General features: G+C 44.7%; 1 protein-coding gene across 3 annotated transcripts in view; it reads left to right on the forward strand.

Annotated features, from left to right (window-relative positions):
• Positions 1-20,957, forward strand: part of nrp1a (neuropilin 1a) — a 223,176-nt gene that overhangs the window by 139,652 nt on the left and 62,567 nt on the right. For all 3 annotated transcript variants that reach the window (XM_078233256.1, XM_078233272.1, XM_078233263.1), the window contains exons 8-9: positions 3,412-3,570; positions 19,150-19,294. In XM_078233256.1, coding sequence (XP_078089382.1) covers positions 3,412-3,570; positions 19,150-19,294 — 304 coding nt within the window. The remainder of the gene's footprint in view (positions 1-3,411; positions 3,571-19,149; positions 19,295-20,957) is intronic.

Genomic DNA, 20,957 nt, shown 5'->3' on the forward strand with positions numbered 1-20,957 from the left:
ATGGAAATATGAGCCAGAAATGTCTGCTACATGGTGGCGTGTTAGAACTTGGGTTTACATCTACGAGCCTCCACATATAAGATGAACACCATGGCCTGTCTTCTGTTCTAAGGATGAGCATCAGTGGGTGCTGTCTAAAGGTCTGTCCTTGTCCTTTTCCCCAACAGTTTGAGAACAGCAGTGGTGCAGGGGTGTGGACAACACGGGAACCGTGGACATTTCAGGTTAACTAGGGAGAGGCAATGAATGTCAGTGCACCATTGGAGTTTTCAAGCGAGGCAAATGTTGTCAGAGATTTCCCACTGAGGTGGTAACTCTGCTTTAATCCACTAGCTATGTTGTCCCTCATTACATCAACCACTGAGTGAATAGCCTTGAGGACAAATTTCCTTAGTAAATTCAACTCCTATTTGTTGCATTTTGGAATAGCACACAGGGGTCAGAAGTCAAAGAGGAGACTGTGACCTATTCATCCACCTACCCAGCTGAAAAAATAATGCATTTATGTATTTGGCTGTGGTCATTAAGAATTAAGCTAGAATAAGTGATCCAGACAATACTAACAATGCTCCAGTTGATTTCATTCCTCGCATGGTCTTCCCCATTTTAATTTTCAGACTTACCTTTTGAACTGGTGTCAGACCTCAAATCAAAATTCAGCATGCAAGAAGAAATCCTTCCAAAAATTCTCAAAGCAAATGGAGTCCAGCTCATACCTGAGTGACTGTATAAAAGTTAACTACTGTGAGATGCCAATGCATTAAAAAATCTTTAGCTCAGTACCCACTGTGTCAAAATGATGGATTATCTGCTTGGCCGAACCATAAATATCTTTATTAGCTCCTATTATATCACATTTACAATTCGGCTCCCCTGTCTCACAGCAGTTGAGGTCCAGAGGAAATAGTGCATCTTCTGCATTGCGTTTCTCAGCTGTGTGCCCTTCTGCAATCCAGGTAGTTAACAATACGTCGCAGCCTGAACTCTGCAAAGGGCAGTAGCATTTATGTTTCATTTCCCTCGTATGTGAAGCCAAATGATGACCAGATGTGTGACTTGCACACATAGGCAAGACTCCCACTGAACTGCTTCTCAGGCCAAATGTCAACTGCATTTTCTTAATGCCATATTAATTGGAACTTCATGTAGAATCGTACGCTTGGGCAATGCGAAAGGCAAATGAAGTGTAGAATATTGTTGGAGATGGTGAATAAATAAAAGATTTGTTTTGAATAATTGTTTCTCATGCCCTTGTTTGGAGCTCCCCATGGTCAAATTCTTCTACATTGTTCTTTCCTACCAGGAGAGCTGATTAGGAGTAGACTTCTCTGCAGTATTTGGTATTATGGAGTTCCTTTGCTCATCTACAGAGACACACAGAGACACGCTTGAAGTGCAGGACAGGCATATCCCCACAAAAATTAATGGCAGGATTTGGGAACCATGAACGATGAGGGAAATTGTAAACTTAGTTAAAAGGATGCACACGATAGGTCTCGGCATCTAAAAACTGACAAAGCCCTTGAGGTGATTTAAGAAGGCATATGGCATGCTTGCCTTCATCAGCCAGAGCATTAGGTATAAGAGTTGGGAAATCATGTTGCAATTATTATAAAACCTTGGTGAGGCCGCATTTGGTGTATTGCATGCAGTTCTGGTCACCACACTACCAGGAGGACGTGGAAGCTTTGGAGAGAGTGCAAAGAAGGTTCACCAGTGTGGTGAACCATCGTTGGTTCCCACTGGATAGTACTGAGCCAGGGCTGGCCAGTACTACAGGAATGTATATAGGTTACTGTGGGATTGTACTAATGTTGCTGTTGGGTTAGGGTGGGGTTGTTACACCTGTGTTTGTTACTGTTGTGGCACATCCCAGTCGGGCTCCGCCTCCTGGGAGAGGTATAAGAGTCCCTGCTCGGACGGGACCCCTTCAGTCTGGGATAGTGTGTTAAAGTTCTGATAGCTTCATTGTTAGTTAATAAAAGCCTTCTTTTACTGAAGCTTCGAGCCTCGTGTCCAATTGATGTGCATCAACCAGGATGTTGCCTGGTCTCGAGGGTGTTGACTATGAGGAGGGGTTGAATAAACTAGGATTGTTTTCACTGGAAAGACGAAGGCTGAGGGGAGACCTGATAGAGGTTTACAAAATTATCAGGGCATAGACAAGATGGATAGTCAGAGGCTTTTTCCCAGGATGGAAGTGTCAATTACAAGGGGCACAGATTCAAGGTGAGGGGGGAAAGTTTAAGGGAGATGTGCGGGGGACATTTTTCATGCAGAGAGTGGTGTGTGCCTGGAACCCACTGCCAGAGGAGGTGATAGAAGCAGGCACATTAGCAAAATTTAAGATGCATCTGATGGGTACATGAATAGGGAGGGAATAGAGGGATTTGGACCAAATAAGGACAGAAGTTTGTTTTTAATTTAGTTAGGGCATCATGATCGGCACAGGCTTGGAGGGCCAAAGGGCCTGTTGCTGTGCTGTACTTTCCTTTGTTCTTTGTCTAGTGACACTGTGGTTAGCACTGCTGCCGCACAACACCAGGGCTCTGGGTTCGATTCCAGCCTTGGTGACTGTATGGAGTTTGCACATTTGCCTCATGTCTGCGTGGGTTTCCTCCGGTTGCCCCGGTTTCCTCCCACACTCCAAAGATGTGCGGGTTAGGTGGATTGGCTATGCAAAATTTCCCTTAGTGTCCAAAGATGTGTTGGTTAGGTGGATTAGCCATGGTAAATGCATGGGATTATGGGATAGGGCGTAGGGGAGGGACTGGGCAAGATATTCTTTCCGAGAGTCGGTGAAGACTTGATGGGCTGAATGGCCTCCTTCTGCACTGTAGGGATACTATGGTTCGACTCTGAAGCTAGATGACTTTAATGGGGGGATTTCTACCCAAAGGTTGGGGCAGAAATCCTTTTGAGTTCATAAATTGCTGCAGCTTTAGTTGAGCCAGACACACAGGTAAGCTTCACTTCAGCTGAACATCTTGAGGGCCTCCTTGTTTAGGTAATCTGGGAAGGTTAAATGGACGGCACATTGATGTCAGATCCTCGGGAACTCACAGAACTGACAATCAAGTGAATAGTGAATCCATGAATAAATAAACCAGGGCTTCCAGTGAATGAAATCCATTGCAGAAAGACAAACTGCACATAAACAGTGAATGGTAACACACTGCATTTTTGCCCTATGCACGCGCTGTAGCAAACACACATGAGTGAGAAACTCATCACTGAATCACCAGACAAACTTTAGTTTTAATATTTAAAATCTCACTCGCCTGCTTGGAAACATTAATGAGAGTTTGCGCCGAAAGAGTATATTTTCTTCACCAGATGACCAGCATTGCTGTGTAATGTAACAAGTTATAGGAATCTTTAACAAGCTGCGGCTGCTTTTGATTGCTGTAGGTGGATCTGGGATTCCTGCAGCACGTCTCTGCCATAGCAACGCAAGGAGCCGTCTCCAAAGAAACACAGCGGGAGTATTACGTCCAAACCTACAAAGTGGATGTCAGCTCCAATGGCGAAGACTGGATAACTGTGAAAGAAAAGAATAAACAACCAAAGGTACATTGCTTAAAACAATCTTTTGCTTTAAATATGTCACCAAAAATGCTCCTTTAAAAAATAAATGCTTGATATGAAAGTTGTTAGAATCTCTACATTCGGCCCATCGAGCCTGCACCAACAATCCCACCCAATCCCCGTAACCCCACATACTTACCCTGCTAATCTCCCTGACCTGAAGGGGCAATTTAGCATGGCCAATCCACCTAACCCACACATCTTCGGAGTGTGGGAGAGCAGAGAAACCAGAGCACCTGGAGAAAACCTGCACAGAGAAGGGGAAAACATGCCATCTCCACACACAGGCGGTCACCCAAAGCTGGAATCGAACCTGGGTCCCTGGTGCAGTAGTGCTAACCACTGTGCCACCGTGCAGTTCTTCAAACTCGTTTGTTCCTTGGAACCCTAACTTTAGAGGGCACAATTGTTGCTTTGTCCATGTCTGCGAAAGTAGTACAAATTGCTACTCCGAATTAGAATTGATCTCCATAGTTAGAAGTTAGAAATCTGACCTACTGGAGGCTAAAATTCTACAGATCCCGACATTGGAAAGAGTCATCTATTTAAGGGTGGAATTTTCCGGCTGTTCATGCCGGCGGGATTTTCTGGTCCTGCTGCAGTGAACGGTGATTTGGCTGGGTGCCAAATTCTCCGTCCTCACTTGCAGTGGCAGTGGGGCATGAACAGCCGGTAAGATCGTATCCTAAATATGCAATTCTTTTTAGTTAATGGTATACAAAAAAGCGACTTGCATCAAATAAATGGATCAACTTACCACACCATCCCTCCTCCAGACAACTGAGGCCTCATGGTAAAAGCACAAAAGTTATCCGTGGTTGAACGGATTGTATTTTTTGTTATCAATGGTATTTTTTTGCCGTATACATTTTGAAATATAAGGTGAGTAAATATTAGGCACAAAATGCCACAAAAAAATAAAAACACCTCATATAATTAACCTTCCTGTCAATAGGAATGAGAAGATCACACTCTTCTAATGCCAGTCTTCATTTATTATCTTCAATAGGCCATTGGCAACAAAAACAACCTTTATTCATAAAGTATCTTTCACGTAATGGAGACACTTCCCAGGAGCTTATAAAACAAAGCATGACACTTCCCCACATAGGGAAATGTTAGGTCAGTCGAGCAAAAGCTGGAAAGGGAGGTAACAAAATGGGAAAATGTAGGGAGGGAATTCCAGAGGTTGGGACCTAGGCAACTGAAGACATGACCACCAATGATCATAGAATCATACATTGCATAAGAAGGCTATTTAGCCCACTGAATCTGCACCAACCACAATCCCATCCAGGCCTTATCCCCATAACCCCATGCATTTACCCTAGCTAGTCCCCCTGACATTAAAGAGCAATTTAGCATGGCCAATCCACCTAACCTGCACATTTGCGACTGTGGGAAGAAACTGGAGCACCCGGAGGAAACCCATGCAGTCACAGGGAGAATGTGCAGACTCCACACAGACAGTGACCCAAGCCGGGAATCAAACCCGGGTCCCTGGTGCTGTGAGGCAGCAGTGCTTACCACTGTGCCACTGTGTATACTAATATGCAAAATAGGAGCAGAAGGAGACCAGTTGGCCCCTCAATCCTGGCTCCACCATTCAATAAGGGCATGGCTGCTCTTTTCCACATTCCCATCTACCCCCTGATAACCTTAGATTCTAGTCCAGCAAGGGAATCTATCAACCTCTGCCTAAGAATATTCAATGACCTCGCCTCAAGTGCCTTCTGAGCCAGAGAGAAGTTAAAGTTAAAATGTATTTATTAGTCACAAGTAAGGCTCACATTAACACTGCAATGAAGTTACTGTGAAATTCCCCTAGTCGCCACACTCCGGCGCCTGTTCGGGTCAATGCGCCTAACCTTTCAGACTGTGGGAGGAAACCAGAGCACCCGGAGGAAACCCACGCAGACAGGGGAGAACGTGCAAACTCCACACAGTCACCCAAGCCGGGAATCGAACCCGGGTCCCTGAGAGTTCCAGATTAATGCCAGTTAAAATCCTGAATGCACAAGAGGCCAGAATTAGAGGAGCGCTAATATCTCGGAAGGTTGTGAGACTGGAGGAGATTACAGAGATAGGGAGGGGCAAGGCCAGGGAAGGATTTGTAAAAAAAAAATGAGAATTTTAAAATCATGATCATACTCAAGCAGGAGCCAATGTGAGCCAATGAGCGCAGAGTGATAGGAAATGAGACTTGCTGTGAGTTTAGACATTGGACAGCAGGGTTGTGGATGAGCTCAAGTTTATGGAGAGTAGAAGGATGGAGACCAACCAGGGTGTCCGAATGGTCAAGTCTAGAGGGAGAAAAGGCATGAATGAGGGTTTCAGCAGCAGATCAGTTGTGATGGGGGTGAAGTCGGATGATATTACAGAGATGGAAATAGACAGTCTTAAGTGATGGTGCAACTATGAGGTCAGAAGGCCATCTCAGGATCAAATGTGACAACAAGATTGCCAACAGATCAGCTTAATCTCGAGAGTGTTGCCAGGGAAATGGATGAAGTCTGTAGCTAACTTATCAGCCATTATTGAATGGCGGATCAGATTGGATGGGCTGAATTACCTCATTCTGCTCCTATATCTTATGGTCTTATGGTCTAAGGAAGAAAGATTGGAGTGGAGACTGAAATAGTAGCTTCAGTCTTTCCAATATATCATTGGAGGAAATTTCTGCTCATCCATTACTGGATTTCAGATAACAATCTGGTAAATTAGCAACAGAGGAGAAGTCGAGAGCGAAACGCAGAAACTAGAAGCAGGAGTAGGCCATTCGGCTCTTCGAGCCTGCTCCACCATTCATTTTGATCATGACTGATCCTCAAAATCAATATTCTGATCCCCCTTCCCCCCCATATCCCTTGATCCCTTTAGCCCCAAGAGCTATATCTAATTTCTTCTTGAAATCACACAATGTTTTGGCCTCAACTACATTCTGTGGTAGTGAATTTCACACATTCACTACCCTCTGGGTGAAGAAATTTCTCTTCACCTCAGTCATAAAAGGTTTACCCCTTATCTTCAAACTTTGATCCCTCGTTCTGGGCTCCCCCACCATGGGAACATTCTGTCTGAATGGTGGTGAGATTGATCTGCTCAGTATACATTTGTATAAATCTCTGTCCAACCGAAAACAAATGATCCCCACTTCCCATAATGTGAGGTGGTTACCCTGCCGTTCTCCCGACACAAAATCATCCTTAAATTTTACTTTCCCTATTTGTCGAGATTAGTCACATTTCTATTTATGCACGAACACAATAGGAAACTTTGGAATGATACCAAGGATTATACAAATCTTCAGCCTGGAAGGTAATCAAAAATTGCAGTGGTTTTAATAATCAGCTCAGAATTTTATGCTGAAATCTATGTGGTCAGTAGCTGTCCCTGGGTGGGAGGATGGAGTCTACTTGGAGACTCAGGTTTGTGCCATGGGCCTTCATGTGACTGAACTGGCCAATTGTCAACCTACAGATCTTTGGCCCAATGGGGCAGCATGTTCCACAAGTTAGTGGGATCCAGAGTGTGGGATTTGCTTCCTTTTCTTTCCTTCTCCCCCATCACTCTGCCTCTTCACTAAGACGTTATGACTCAAAGAATGTTGCAGCTTGATGGACTTTGAATGATTGGCAGCAAGCCCCTCGCACTCATTAAGATCAATGCTGCTGCACTTCCAAGAGAGCTTCAGAGAATCTTCAAAGTCTCTCTTTGTCTTCCTCTGGAACGTTGACCACTTGAGGATTGAGAAAACAGGACCTGGCAGGGAAGACACTATTCAGCCATCTGGACATAGTGTCCAGTCCATGGTAGTTGATTTTTACATGAGTTTTGCTTGAATGCTTGTGGAGCTGGCTTCAAGAAGGACACTGGCATTTGCTTGATCATTAAACCCAGAGAATGTGACAGAGGAATTGATGCAATGGTGACACAGTGGTTAGCATTGCTGCCTCACAGTACCAGAGACCCAGGGACCCAGGTTCAATTCCGGCCTTGATTACTGTCTGTGTGTAGTTTGCACCTTTGCCCCGTGTCTGCGCGGGTTTCCTCCGAGTGCTCCGGTTTGTTCCCAGTCTAAAGATGTGCAGGTTAGATTGATTGGCCATACTAACATTGACCCTAGTGTCAGGGGGATCAGTGGGGTAACTGTGTGGGGTGACAGGAATAGGACCTGGGTGGGATTGTGGCCTCCTTCTGTACTGTAGGGATTCTATAATCTCAAGCTCTGATGTATTGCTGATGCAGAATCAGATCTCAATACAGTACAAGAACGCGGTGACAACAACCGCTGCATATACTAGGACGTTAGTTGACTTGCGGACGTCTTTACTGTGAAACACTCATTGCTTTCATTTGTAGAGGACTGAGCTGGTGCAGTTGACCCGGTGTTGGATCTCTTCATTAATGGTGGCCTCTTGAGAGAGTTGGCCACCAAGGTATGACCTTTAAAGCTGGCGGGATTTTGTTGTTATCATGACTCCATGAACTCCCATACCTAGGAGGAGAGAGAACTTACCCCTCCCCACAACTTCAGGAATGCGACAATTGTAACTCTCTTTAAAAAGGGAGATAAATCATGCTGTGGAAACTATCGAGGTATATTTCTCTTCTCCAGAGTAGGGGAAATCCTGACACATCTCCTAACTCGGCTACTTCCTGCGGCTGAGAAAATCCTTCTCGAGACATAGTGTGACTTCAGATCTTCCAGAGGAACCTCTGACGTGGTCTTCACATTGTGGTCTTTGTTGCCAGACAAATCCAAAGAAAAATGCCAATGACAACACCAGGGCAGCACGGTGGCACAGTGGTTAGCACTGCTGCCTCACAGCGCCAGGGACCCAGGTTCGATTCCCAACTTGGGTCACTGTCTGTGTGGAGTTTGCGCGTTCTCCTCGTGTCTGCGTGGGTTTCCTCCGAGTGCTCCGGTTTCCTCCCACAGTTCAAAGATGTGCGGGTTAGGTTGATTGGCCATGATAAATTGGCCCTCAGTGTTAGGGGATTAGCCAGGGTAAATATGTGGGGCTATGGGGATAGGGGCTAGGTGGGATTGTGGTCAGTGCAGACACGATGGGCCGAATGGCCTCTTTCTGCACTGTAGGATTCTATGATTCTATGATTCATTGACCTGACCAAAGCATTTGACTCGGTAAATCATGAGGCTCTGTGGATTGTGCTCCAGAGATTTCAATGTCCAAGAAACTTTGTCACAAACCGACAGTTGGTTTATGACTGCAGCTGTCGTGAGTGGGAGATCTGAAAGAGGGCACCTTTAAAATCTTGACCGGGGTCGAACAAGGTTGTGTGATATCCCCCATACTATTCACAATTTACCTGACAGTGGCTATTTACCCCATCAAAGATCAATTGCCCTCTGGTGTGAGTAGTAAATACCGCCTAGATGGAAAACTAAAATACCTTGTCAGCCATCTCTCCCTCTGAGCCATTAACACACTGCGTCATTCCTGACTCCAAATCAAGAAAGACTTCAATTGTTGACCAGTTTGATTATTAGTCTTTTTCATAGTTCATGGATTTCCCCCTTGGATTTTGCCAATATTTTAAGAACAAGCCAATCAGAGAAACAGTTCAGAAAGCTGATGAAGTATAGAAGGTAAGAAGAGGCCCTATCCGTTTGTGATTAAGTGTGAGAAACACTCTGTAAATTCTCTTTTAATTCCGGCCTCTTGTGCACCATCAAATTTCTTTCCTTCATGATCAGTGGCCTTACCTTCAGCTGCCGCAGCCTTAAGCTCTGAAATTCCTTCCCTAATCCTCTCCACCTCTTTATCTCTACCCCCGTCTTTCTTCTAAGATGCTGCTTATAACCTCCCTCCTCAAGCAAGCAACCTAACCCCATATGTGGTGTCAACTTTTCTTTGGTCATCGCTCCTTTGGAGCACCTTACGGTGTATTGCTGTGTTAAAGGCACAATCTTTTTCTTGTCGTCTCTAGATGCTTAAGCCGGTCATTAAACATCCGAGAGATGAGAAAATAGATTCTTTATCTTAGGATTCATGTCAATGACTTTGTCAAAGATTTGTGATAGTCTAAACACCACAGTGAAGTCTGCACATTCAGCGGAGGTAATTTTTTTTTTATTCATTCGTGGGACATGGGTGCCGCTGGCTGGCCAGCATTTATTGATGTGGAGATGCCGGCGTTGGACTGGGGTAAACACAGTAAGAAGTTTAACAACACCAGGTTAAAGTCCAACAGGTTTATTTGGTAGCTGGTGTGGCTTTTGCTACCAAATAAACCTGTTGGACTTTAACCTGGTGTTGTTAAACTTATACAGCATTTATTGCCCATTCCTAACTGCCCTCCATTTCAGAGGGCAGTTGAAAGTCAACCACTTTGCTCTGGAGTCACGTGTAAGCCAGACCAGACAGCAGATTTCCTTCCCTCAAGGACATCAGTAAATCAGACGGGTTTTTTTCTGACAATCGACAATGATTTCACGGTCACCATTAGATTTTTAATTCCAGATATTTTTTATTGAATTCAAATTCCACCATCTGCAGGATCGAACCTGGGTTCCCAGAACATTAGCTGAGTTTCTGGATTAATAGTCTCGCGATAATACCGCTAGGCCATCGCCTCCCCTTGTCCAGCCATATCAGGAAGATGTTGGTTCGTTGACTCCTGAGCCCCTTGTAATGTTAAACCTATGCATAGCACCAGGAGAACTCCAGTAGCATATTAATTTATAATCAAATGAAAGAGTCTGGAATAACTGAGACCTGGACAGTCCTTTCAAGACAGAATGGGGAAAGACTATTCTGATTTTCTGTCCTTTTGGCCCACCGTGTTGGCAGACACAAGACTTTTTTAAAAACTATCAAAGAACTAGCAGACCAGTTTAACAAAAGCTGTTCCCTAGTATGGAGACCAGTTCAAACTAATCTTTTACTGGTGGTGCGTTGGTCCTTTGGGTCTCTCAATGCCCACCAGCACCGCATGATTTAAAATCCAGCCTCTAGAGACCAAACATGACATGAAAGAGAAAGCCACGGGCCAGGAATGGGGTCCAGATGTCAGACAATCAAGGAAGAATTTAACAAGTTTAAACATATATTTTGACAAGACTTGTGGAGTTACAAGTTCTTATACTCCAGAGATGCGAATATGGAGAGGTCCAGAATTCACACTAAAATTGTTTAACTGGTCAGTATCTTGTTACCCTGTGTCGCAAATGTGCATTATAGGAGCATTGCCTCATTGATGGGCCCCGATAAGGTTTGGATTTTAAGTCTGGAATTCTGTCATTCTGGTCTTCAGCAAAGAACATTCGATCAATTTAATTCCCAGGAGTTATTCACTCTTGCGCTGCACAATCCGAGAATCCATCAGCTTTCGAAGTATGAGAACACAAATACATTAACAAGGAATGTTTGCGAAAGAGCAACATCCTCATTTAAAGCTGATCGCATTTCTACAATATATACCTGGAAATGACTGTTGCCAATATTAGTCAGCGGGTGCTTAAGCATTCACATGGCCTCCCTCTGTTTGCTGTTTTAACAGAGGCATTAACACATGTAAAATAATCTGAGGCTCTAATGTGGATCATTAAAGAGATTAATCGCAAATCCTTTTGCTTGAATAAACTCGTGCCACCTGTAAACCCTTAACTTAAATGTAATTAAGTGAAAGATAGTCTCAACTGAAATCTTCTGTTAAGTAATAAACGAATTATGACCAAAATGTGTCTTAAACCAGTTTAAGAAGCCTTGTTGTGCACTCTTGGGTGTTAACAGCTTTCATGAGAGACTCGGAATCGCTTTATTGTGTGAGAAGACTCAATGGGACAGATTTAATCAGTTCGAATTGTTTTCCAACACATCAATATGAAATTGTAATTGTTTCAAACAATCCCTGGGTGCAACAATCTGTTAGAAAGTGCGGATGACATTCTCTTGATTTGACTAACATGATACCTGCTGTGGAATATGGGAAAGGAGAGCTTTAAATTATCTTTGAGGTGGTTTTTTTGGAAGACTGTCCATTTGAAAGTTGAGAAAACGGGGCCTGCCGGAGAGCTACCTTTCAGTCATTTGGACATGGTGTCCAGTCCATCAAAGTAGGTTTTTCAAGAGTTTTGCCTGAATGCGTATAAAGCTGGGGAAGGACACTAGCATTTGTTCAATGCTTCTCCCATTGGATCTGGAAGATATGGAGGAGGCAATGTTGACTGGATTTCTCGAGTACTGAAGTCTACAAGATTATGAGGGGCATGGACAGAGTGGATAATCAGAAGCTTTTTCCCAGGATGGAGGAGTCAATTACTAGGGGGCATAGGTATAAGGTGTGAGGGGCAAGGTTTTTACACAGAGGGTGGTGGAGTGCCTGGAACTCGCTGCTGGGGGAGGTAGTAGAAGTGGATATGATAGTGACTTTTAAGGGGTGTCTTGACAAATAAATGAATAGGATGGGAATAGAGGGATATGATTCCTGGAAGGGTAGGGAGTTTTAATTCAGATGGGCAGCATGGTCGTTGCAGGCTTGGAGGGCCAAAGGGCCTGTTCCACTGATGTAACTTTCTCTGTTCTTCGTACTCTGATGTGTTGCTGACCCACAGGCCAGGTCTCACTGCAGTATGAGAATGTGGTGCCGACAACTGCTCTGTACACTAGGACCTTTGTTGCCTTGCAGAGGTCTTTGTTGTCAATCACTCACGGCCGTAGTTTGTAAAAGACTGAGCTGGCGCTGCAGATCGAGTGTTGGATCTCCTCAGTCAATGGAGGCCTTTCGAGAGAGGTGGCTGCCAAGGTATGGGAAGTACTCAGCACGTTCCACAGTCTCTCCTTCATCACACAGGGGGAGGTGGAATGTTTGGCTGGCCAGGTGTGGGTTGATGTAAGAGGTTTACTTTGGCAACATTCAAGGACAGGCTGAGTTTCTTGTACGCAGAATTGAAGAGATCGAGAGTGACTTTCAAATCTGGTGCAGAGTGGGCAACAACACTGCAGTCACCCGCCAACTGTAGATCATGCATGTCAATGGTGTTTGGCTAGTTTTGACATGGAGGTGACCACGGTAGAAGTGTTTTTCATTAGATGGTATTTTAATACTCACACCAGAGGGCATTTGATCTCCGATGAGGTGAATAGGCAGCTAAACTGTAAATAATCTGGGGACTATCACACAGCCTTGCTGGGCCTGGCTGGAAATTTTCAAGGCGTCCAACTCAAGGCAGTTAAATCATCATGAAGCAGTTGTAGGATTGTGGAGTTTCCTTGGCATGCAAAGCTTTGACATACAATCCTCAGAGCCTCACGATTTACTGTGTTAAATGCTTTGGTTAGGTCAATGAATGCAACAAAGTGTTCCTGATGTTGTTCATAGAATCACTACAATGCAGAAGGAGGCCATTCAGCACATCAAATCTGCAGCGACTCTTCCCCAGGCTTACCCCGTAACCCCACGTATTTACCCCACTAACCTATATACCTTGGGACAATTTAGGGTCAATTTAGAATGGCCAATCCACTTAACTGGCACATCTTTGGAGTGTGGGAGGAAACCAGAGCACCCAGAGGAAACCCACACAGGCACGGGGAGAATGTGCAGACTCCACATAGACAGTCACCCAAGGCCGGAACTCTCAACATTTTTCCTGGATTATTTGGCAACCATGTCAGAGGTTTATCTGGAAGGTCTGAAGCCACGTTGTGTCTCTGAGAGGATTTCCTTACTAACAGGAAGTGGATGATTCAGGAGAATACAATGCAGGAGAATGCATATCAGGATTTTCCCTGCCAAGAACAAGAGGAAAATACCTTGATAGCTCCACAGCGTGGTTTAGTTTCCTTCTTAAAGTTAGTTATAATTGTTGCATTCCTGATGTCCTTCTGTCCATGTGAGGAGTGAGTTATTTTTCCTCCCAGATCATAGAATCCCTACAGTGCGGAAGGAGGCCATTTGGCCCATCAAGTAAGCACCGACCACAATCCCACCCAGGCCCTACTCCTGTACCTCCACATATTTACCCTGCTAATCCCCTGACACTAGGATCAATTTAGCATGGCCAATCAATGTAACCCACACATCTTTGGACTGTGGGCAGAAACCTGAGCACCCAGAGGAAACCCACGCAGACACGGGGAGAATGTGCAGACTCCGCACAGAGTGACCCGAGGCTGGAATTGAACCTGGCGCTGTGAGGCAGCAGTGCTAACCACTATGCCACTGTGTCGCCCTATCTTCTGTAAGGTCAGCGTATGGAGTCTTGATGTGAACAAAAGCCTCCCCGCCATCAGCTTTGAGGAGCTCGGGGCCACAGGTTTTGTTGCTTCCTATCCATTTGATTGCTCATTGCAGTTCTCCCATCAATAATGGTTCACTCATGGATTTTACCGCTGGGTATTGGGGGAAGGGCTGGAGACTATCAGCTGCCGTTGTAGATACACAGTTGAAGAGTTGATTGAAAATGTCCCTTCCAGCGCCGATTGGTGGCACTGTCATCTTTAAGAACGTAAGGATGGCAAGTTCAGGCCCCTAAAAGGATATTAAATTAGATCTTCTCAACTATCATAACAGCTTCACCATCACTTTTACTGATGCCAGATGTATATTTCCAGATTTGGATTTGAACTCAAATTCCAGGCCTTGTACCAGGAAGAGTCCATAAATTAGCCACAATGTTACTCTTCTCCAGAAAGTGACACTCGCTATAATTCAGCATAATAATGTCCTGTGCGGTGACTGATTTGAAAAGCAAAATACCACGGATGCTGGAAATCTGAAATAAAAACAGAAACAGTAATATCCATCAAGCACTTGTGGAAAGAGAAACGCATTTAACGTTTCTAATCAAAGATGGAGTATTTCCAGCGCTTTCAATGAAGGATTTGATTGCATTTTCATTGTGAAGCAACATAGCAGCAGTTGGATACAGTCTCAATCCCATGGGTTTGTGGTTGGCAGAGAAACAGTGTACTCCCCTGGGGTATTCACTTATTAATTCTTTTGACATTTCTTCAATGTTCGGTCTTTTTGTGGTTGCTTTCGATTGGGAAGATCAATCTGAATTTTTTTGCCTGTTGTTAATATTATGAATATTATCATCATATAACTCAAACAAACATGAGCATTGGAAATTCATAATCCTAGTAGCATCATTGTACAAGAGCATGACACTCTTAATCTCAGGGTCGTGGGTTTGTGTCCCATGTTGGGCACCGTTGTTATGGGCAGCATAGTGGCACAGTGGTTAGCACTGCTACCTCACAGCGCCGGGGACCCGGGTTCAATTCCAGCCTTGGGTCACTGTCTGTGTGGAGTCTGTACATTCTCCCCGTGTCTGTGTGGGTTTCCTCCGGGTGCTCCAGTTTCCCCCCACACTCCAAAGATGTGCGGGTTAGGTGGATTGGCCATGCTAAATTGCCCCTTAGAGGCCAATAGAGATTTCCGTTCTGTGACCGGAATCGGGGTGGGTGAGGCAGTAGAATTCTGGCCTTAGTGTCTCAAGATGTGTAGGTTAGATGGATTAGCCATGGTAACTGTGTGGGGTACAGGTATAGGGTGGGGAGAGGGCCTGGGTAAGATACTCTATCAGAGAGTTGATGCAGATGCAATGGGCCATATGGCCTCTCCTGCACTGTAGAGATTCTATGATTGTATGACCTGCATGTCTGATATATATGTCATCACTGTGTGTGTGATGACATATTTTAATTTTGGAATTACTTTAACAACTTCATGACCAGGATTTTTCAGATGATGGAGCTTCCCTTCCCACCATCTGGGTAGTCGGTGGCGATTCCAACGCCGCTGATATTGCCTGTCCTGCAGCCACTCCTCGCTCCAATAAGCGTCAATTGACTGCGGATGGGATTGTCCCTCACCCGGGAGAAAGTCCCACCTCAGGGAGCTGGTAGCCAATCTGATTGGCCAGCAGCTCTCTAGACTCGGCAGCACCAGAAGCTGCAGTGGAGAGGACTGGAACTGCAGGCAGTCCCCAAGAGTCTGAAGTCCCAGGATTCCAGGGCCAGGGAAGTGTAGGAATCTCAGGGCTGGGAGGGGAGGTGATGCATAGAGGGGTGGGGAGAGGGGTTTGGGGGTATTGGTGGAGAAGATGAGGGGAGGAAGCACCCACTAGGGCTAGATCTTTTGTAGGAAGAATGGGAATGACCGAAGTTGAAAGGAGTTTGTTGATGGAGGCACACCCCCACCCCCTCCCCACAACCATCTTCTCACCAACGCCTGAGCAGGCCTCCCCCTGCTCCTGAATCCTTCCCACCAGCCAGAAAATAGAGGCAGAGTTGGAAATGGTCCTTATGTGGTCACGTAAAAGCCTCAATTGGGACAAGGCCTGGATCTTGCTTGTCCCACTGTAAAATGGCCGACAAGTTGGGCCTGGCAAGAGTCCAGTGGAACTCTGAAGAATGTTATAGCCACCACCCTCCTACAACCCCAACCACAGAGGGATGTAAAATTCTGCCCCATTTTATTTTTATTCATTCATGGGATGTGGGCGTTGCTGACTAGGCCAGCCCTGAGGGCATTTAAGAGTCAACCACATTATTGTGGGTTTGGAGTCACATCTAGACCAGCCCAGGTAAAGATAACAGCTTTCCTTCCCTAAAGGACGTTAGTGAACCAGTTGGGTTTCTTTACGACAATCGACAATGGTTTCCTGGTCATCAGTAGACTTTTAATTCCAAATTTTATTGAATTCAGATTTCACCATCTACCATGGTGGGATCCAAACCCCAGTCCCCAGAGCACCACCCTGGGTCTTTGGATTACCAGTCCAGTGATAATACCACCACGCCAACACCTCCCCATCAATTGGATTGTTTCTTTATCAGGGAAAGGAAGATTATTAGCTGGTCTAACTTATAATTAAAAAAACATGCACCCTATTGATGCGACAGTGACCATTTTATTAAATGAATGCAGCAGTGCTACCCTAGTGTCATTATCAGCTGTATGGAGAAGTTAAAGTAAACCTTCGACTGGGTTGGAGTTCCTTGCACGTCTCCGCAGGAACACAATTAACTATAAATAGAGATCTTTATCCATCCTGGGATTTGAGTTCCGCCACAGCTGATAAAGCTTCAAGATAGTGCACACTATATCCTGAAGTAATCACACTTCAACAACACACTAAAAGACATGGGAAACGTTGAGAATCCTCAGCGCTGATTACATAAAGAAACTATTTTTGTCCTAAACACCGTTCTCCCCTCTGGAGACTTAAGATTCAAAATAGGTTTTAGTGATGACTGATTAAGATCTAATTTCTTACTGCCGACTGTTAAATACCTCAAAAAAAAGATCAATTTGCCTTAGGGTAGACTTCAGTAGATCTCCGTCCACAATGCCAGATTGCAGTATGATTTGAGATACATTTGGACTGAAAAATGGAAATGATCAGAGAATAGTGTAGTGCTTTGAAGGGCATTCTTCTCAGGGGCCTAGTTTGAGAAGCAGTGGGAATGTCTGTCATAATCACATCACCGTACAGAATAGACAGCAATAATTCATGCTGGCAGCAAGTTAAAATTAAAATGGTCTCATTTTGTAGGCATCTTTAGAAAGGGATGTCCTCTTTTGCATTTATCACACATTATACTCTCTGTGGAATTACAGTCCTTAGAACAAACAGTCCACAGTTGCTGTGGATGGCATGGTGGCACAATGGTTAGCACTGCTGCCTCACAGCGCCAGGGACCCAGGTTCGATTCCCAGATTGGGTCACTGTCTGTGTGGAGTTTGCACGTTCTCCCCGTGTCCGTGTGGGTTTTCTCCGGGTGCTCTGGTTTTCTCTCACACTCCAAAGATGTGCGGGTTTTGTGGATTGGCCATGCTAAATTGCCCCTTAGTGTCAGGGGGACTAGCTAGGGTAAATGTATGGGATTACGAGGATAGGGCCTGGGTGGGATTGTGGTCGGTGCAGACTTGATGGGTCGAATGGCCTCCTCCTGCACTGTATGACTCTATGATCGCTCTCAGCTTCCAGTATGTTTGCACTTATCCATTTTGTCAAATAGTAAGTCGAGTGACTGCCTCCAAGAGCTTCCCTTAGTTTTTGGAGCCTTTCTAAATCTACTATCAGCAGTAAAACCTGTCCTGATTATTCAGCCCCTCTAACCCTGTGAAGGACAAATGTCCTGGAATCCTTAGATAGCTGCAGGATTCATCTCCTTGATGAGAGACTACCTTTCTCCTGCATCTGGCTGTGATAGTTCATAAAGCCAGTAGCCTCTCTGCTGACAATATCAATGATGTGGAGATGCCGGCGTTGGACTGGGGTAAACACAGTAAGAAGTTTAACAACACCAGGTTAAAGTCCAACAGGTTTATTTGGTAGCAAAAGCCACAAAAGCTTTCGAGGCTCTGAGCCCCTTCTTCAGGTGAGTGGGAATTCTGTTCACAAACAGAACTTATAAGACACAGACTCAATTTACATGAATAATGAATAATGTTACATAAACAATATCAAACCAGCTGCCTGTTCTAATATTCATTGGTTTGTAGGAAACTTGTAACCTGATATCAAAAATGGCTTCCTCTGCACTCTCCCCCATGGCAATATGAAACATTGCATTCAGGTAGAAATGCCAAATGGCCTCTTTCTGTACTGTAGGGATTCTATGCTTCTGTTATATTCTATAATTATGATTGAATTATTAAACCCAACTCTCGTTCATCTGAGAGGAAGATGACAGTTTACAGCACAACTGTTTACAACCCAATACTTTCAACACCTTTCTGGAATTTTGGAAGACACGGCAGGATTTTCCAGCTGCGCTCGCCCCCAAACCGTAAAATCCCACCCAAGGTCGACGGACCTTCCATGGCCCGCCCCTCGCCTGCTACGATTCCCGTGGCGGGCAGAACGGAAAATTCCGCCAACAGTCTGCCCATTGCGAACCCAAACACTGTTGCCATTGTCTTGAAACATGAGCACTTTAAACATCACCCCAGCAACACAGTCTGGTCCTCCCTTTGATCTTCAGCAGTCAAACCACCCAGACTTACTCTCATGGGGTCATCAGAACATGTCACATGACCCCCTTATTCCTTAAGACATTGTCCCATAACATTACAATCATATAAACCTTATAGTTATAAACCTCATAGTATCCAATCCTACTCTCTGGTGAGTTATCGGAACAGTAAGAAGTCTCACAACACCAGGTTAAAGGTTACTTTAACCTGGTGTTGTGAGACTTCTTACTGTGCTTACCCCAGTCCAACGCCGGCATCTCCACATCAGAGTTATCGGAAGTCAGTCAAGATCAATGCTAAGGGCTCTGCAATTTGGCTTTTCTATTTTGAAGTAGAGAGGAGCAAAGGTGACTCGGATTCCTGCTCCTGGTTAATAGCAAGTGATTCCTACTGGAAAGTATAAATGTTGGGTTGGAACAGGCTTGGCTAAAATGTTATTCCACAGTCAGACATCTTACCCCAGAAGGTTGCTGGTGCTGAAAGCAGTGTTGGAGCCATGCCCTTAACATTCTGCATCGGAGATCAGAGCAAAGACACTTTGAAGTATAAGCAACTTGTCTTACCTGTACACTTTGTGATGTTTGTCTTTCCTGTTTACAGATATTTCAAGGTAACAGCAATCCCAAAGACATCGTTATAAGGCAGTTTCCTCAGACAATCCTAACACGATACGTTCGCATAAGACCACAGTCATGGAAAGGCGGTATTGCACTTCGGTTCGAACTATATGGATGCAAGATTACAGGTAAAAATCAACTTGTGAGAAAGCTGACTTTATAGTTTGTTCATTCAGATAAACCGACAAAGAGTTAACTGTTTTCTGCAACACCAACCATCTTGTCTGTAACCTCATTTTTGACCAGTTGAATACGTGGTAAAGGAGGAAAAAATGTTCACCATGTTTAAAGAGCCCCTGAACGAAGTTATTGAGAAATCTGAAACAAAATTATATTCAATCTTGGCTTGGTATTCATTATCCATTCCTATCTGCCCTCGAGAAAGTGATAGCAAGCTGCCAATAACTGAGTGGCTTGCTAGGCTATTTCAGAGGACAGTTACGAAGCAACCACATTGCTGTGGATCTGGAATCACCTGTAGGCCAGACTATAGATCAGGGCAACAAATTTCCTTCCCTAAAACATTTTAGTGAACCAGATGGGTTTTTTACAACAGTCATTGTTAATGACTTTAGGAGAGGCGATGGCCCAGTGGTATTATTGCTACACTATAAATCCTAAAAACTCAGCTAATGTTCTGGGGACCCGGGTTCGAATCCCACCATGGCAGATGGTGAATTTGAATTCAATAAAAAATATCTGGAATTAGGAATCTACTGATGATCATGAAACCATTGTCGATTGTTGGAAGAATCCATCTGGTTCACTAATCTCCTTTCAGGAAGGAAATATGCCATCCTTATCTGATCTGGCCTACATGTGACTCCAGATTCACAGCAATGTGGCTGACTCTCAACTGCCCTCCAAGGGCAACTAAGGATGGGCAATAAATGCTGGCCCAACCAGCGAAGCCCATGTCCCATGAATGAATAAAAAAAAATTCCAGCTTGGTGAATTACATGCTTCTAACTAGGCAGGCTCCAGAACAGTAGCCTAGGCTTCTGGACTAATTGCTCAATAACATGTCCATGATGCTACCATCCCCTTATACAATTGTAGAACTTCAGTTTGGCAACACAGAGCTCACACTGTGCAGTTCATTTGGACGTGTGGTGGAGGCAGGTTCAGTCGAGGCACTCAAGAGGGCATTAGATGATTACTTGAATAGAAGATATATGCAGGATTTACTGGGAAAAGACAGGAGAATGACACTAAGTCAGGATGCTTGTTTGAAGAGCTGGTGCAGAGACGATGGGCCAAATGGCCTCCTTCTGCGCCGTAATAATTCTGTGATTCTGTGGCAATGAGAACTCTTCCAATCCAGTATTGTTCAGGAGGTTGTCAGATCCAAAACACAATGGCTAATTCTCAAGGTTGGAAAGATCCTGCCCTTAAAAGGTTGGTGTAGTAATTACATCACTTTCCCTTGTTGTAAGGCAAATTCTCACCATCCAAACATGTCTGTTCCCCCCCCCCCCCCCCCCCCCCCCCCCAACCTCACCCGCAGAGTTTGGGAGCAGGATAGCAGAGCCAAGGCTTTGGGAGCTCCAAGTATGGCCCACGGCACTGCTGGAGTTTAACTAACTAAGAAATGCCACACAGTGCGCCAGTAAGCTTTCCATCACTGATCCAGCTAAGACCAGTTATGAGTTAGATCGCTGCCTGGGGGATTATCAGGAGCCACATGGAAAGACTTCCCCCAGTGTCCTGGTAACCTCAGTGATGTTGGTGGGAGCTCCAAGTGCATAAATTGGACGCCATGTTTCTCTTCATTACAGACATGACTATGCA

This window comes from Mustelus asterias, chromosome 2, assembly GCF_964213995.1.
Source record: "Mustelus asterias chromosome 2, sMusAst1.hap1.1, whole genome shotgun sequence".
In the NCBI taxonomy this organism is placed as follows: Eukaryota; Metazoa; Chordata; class Chondrichthyes; order Carcharhiniformes; family Triakidae; genus Mustelus; species Mustelus asterias.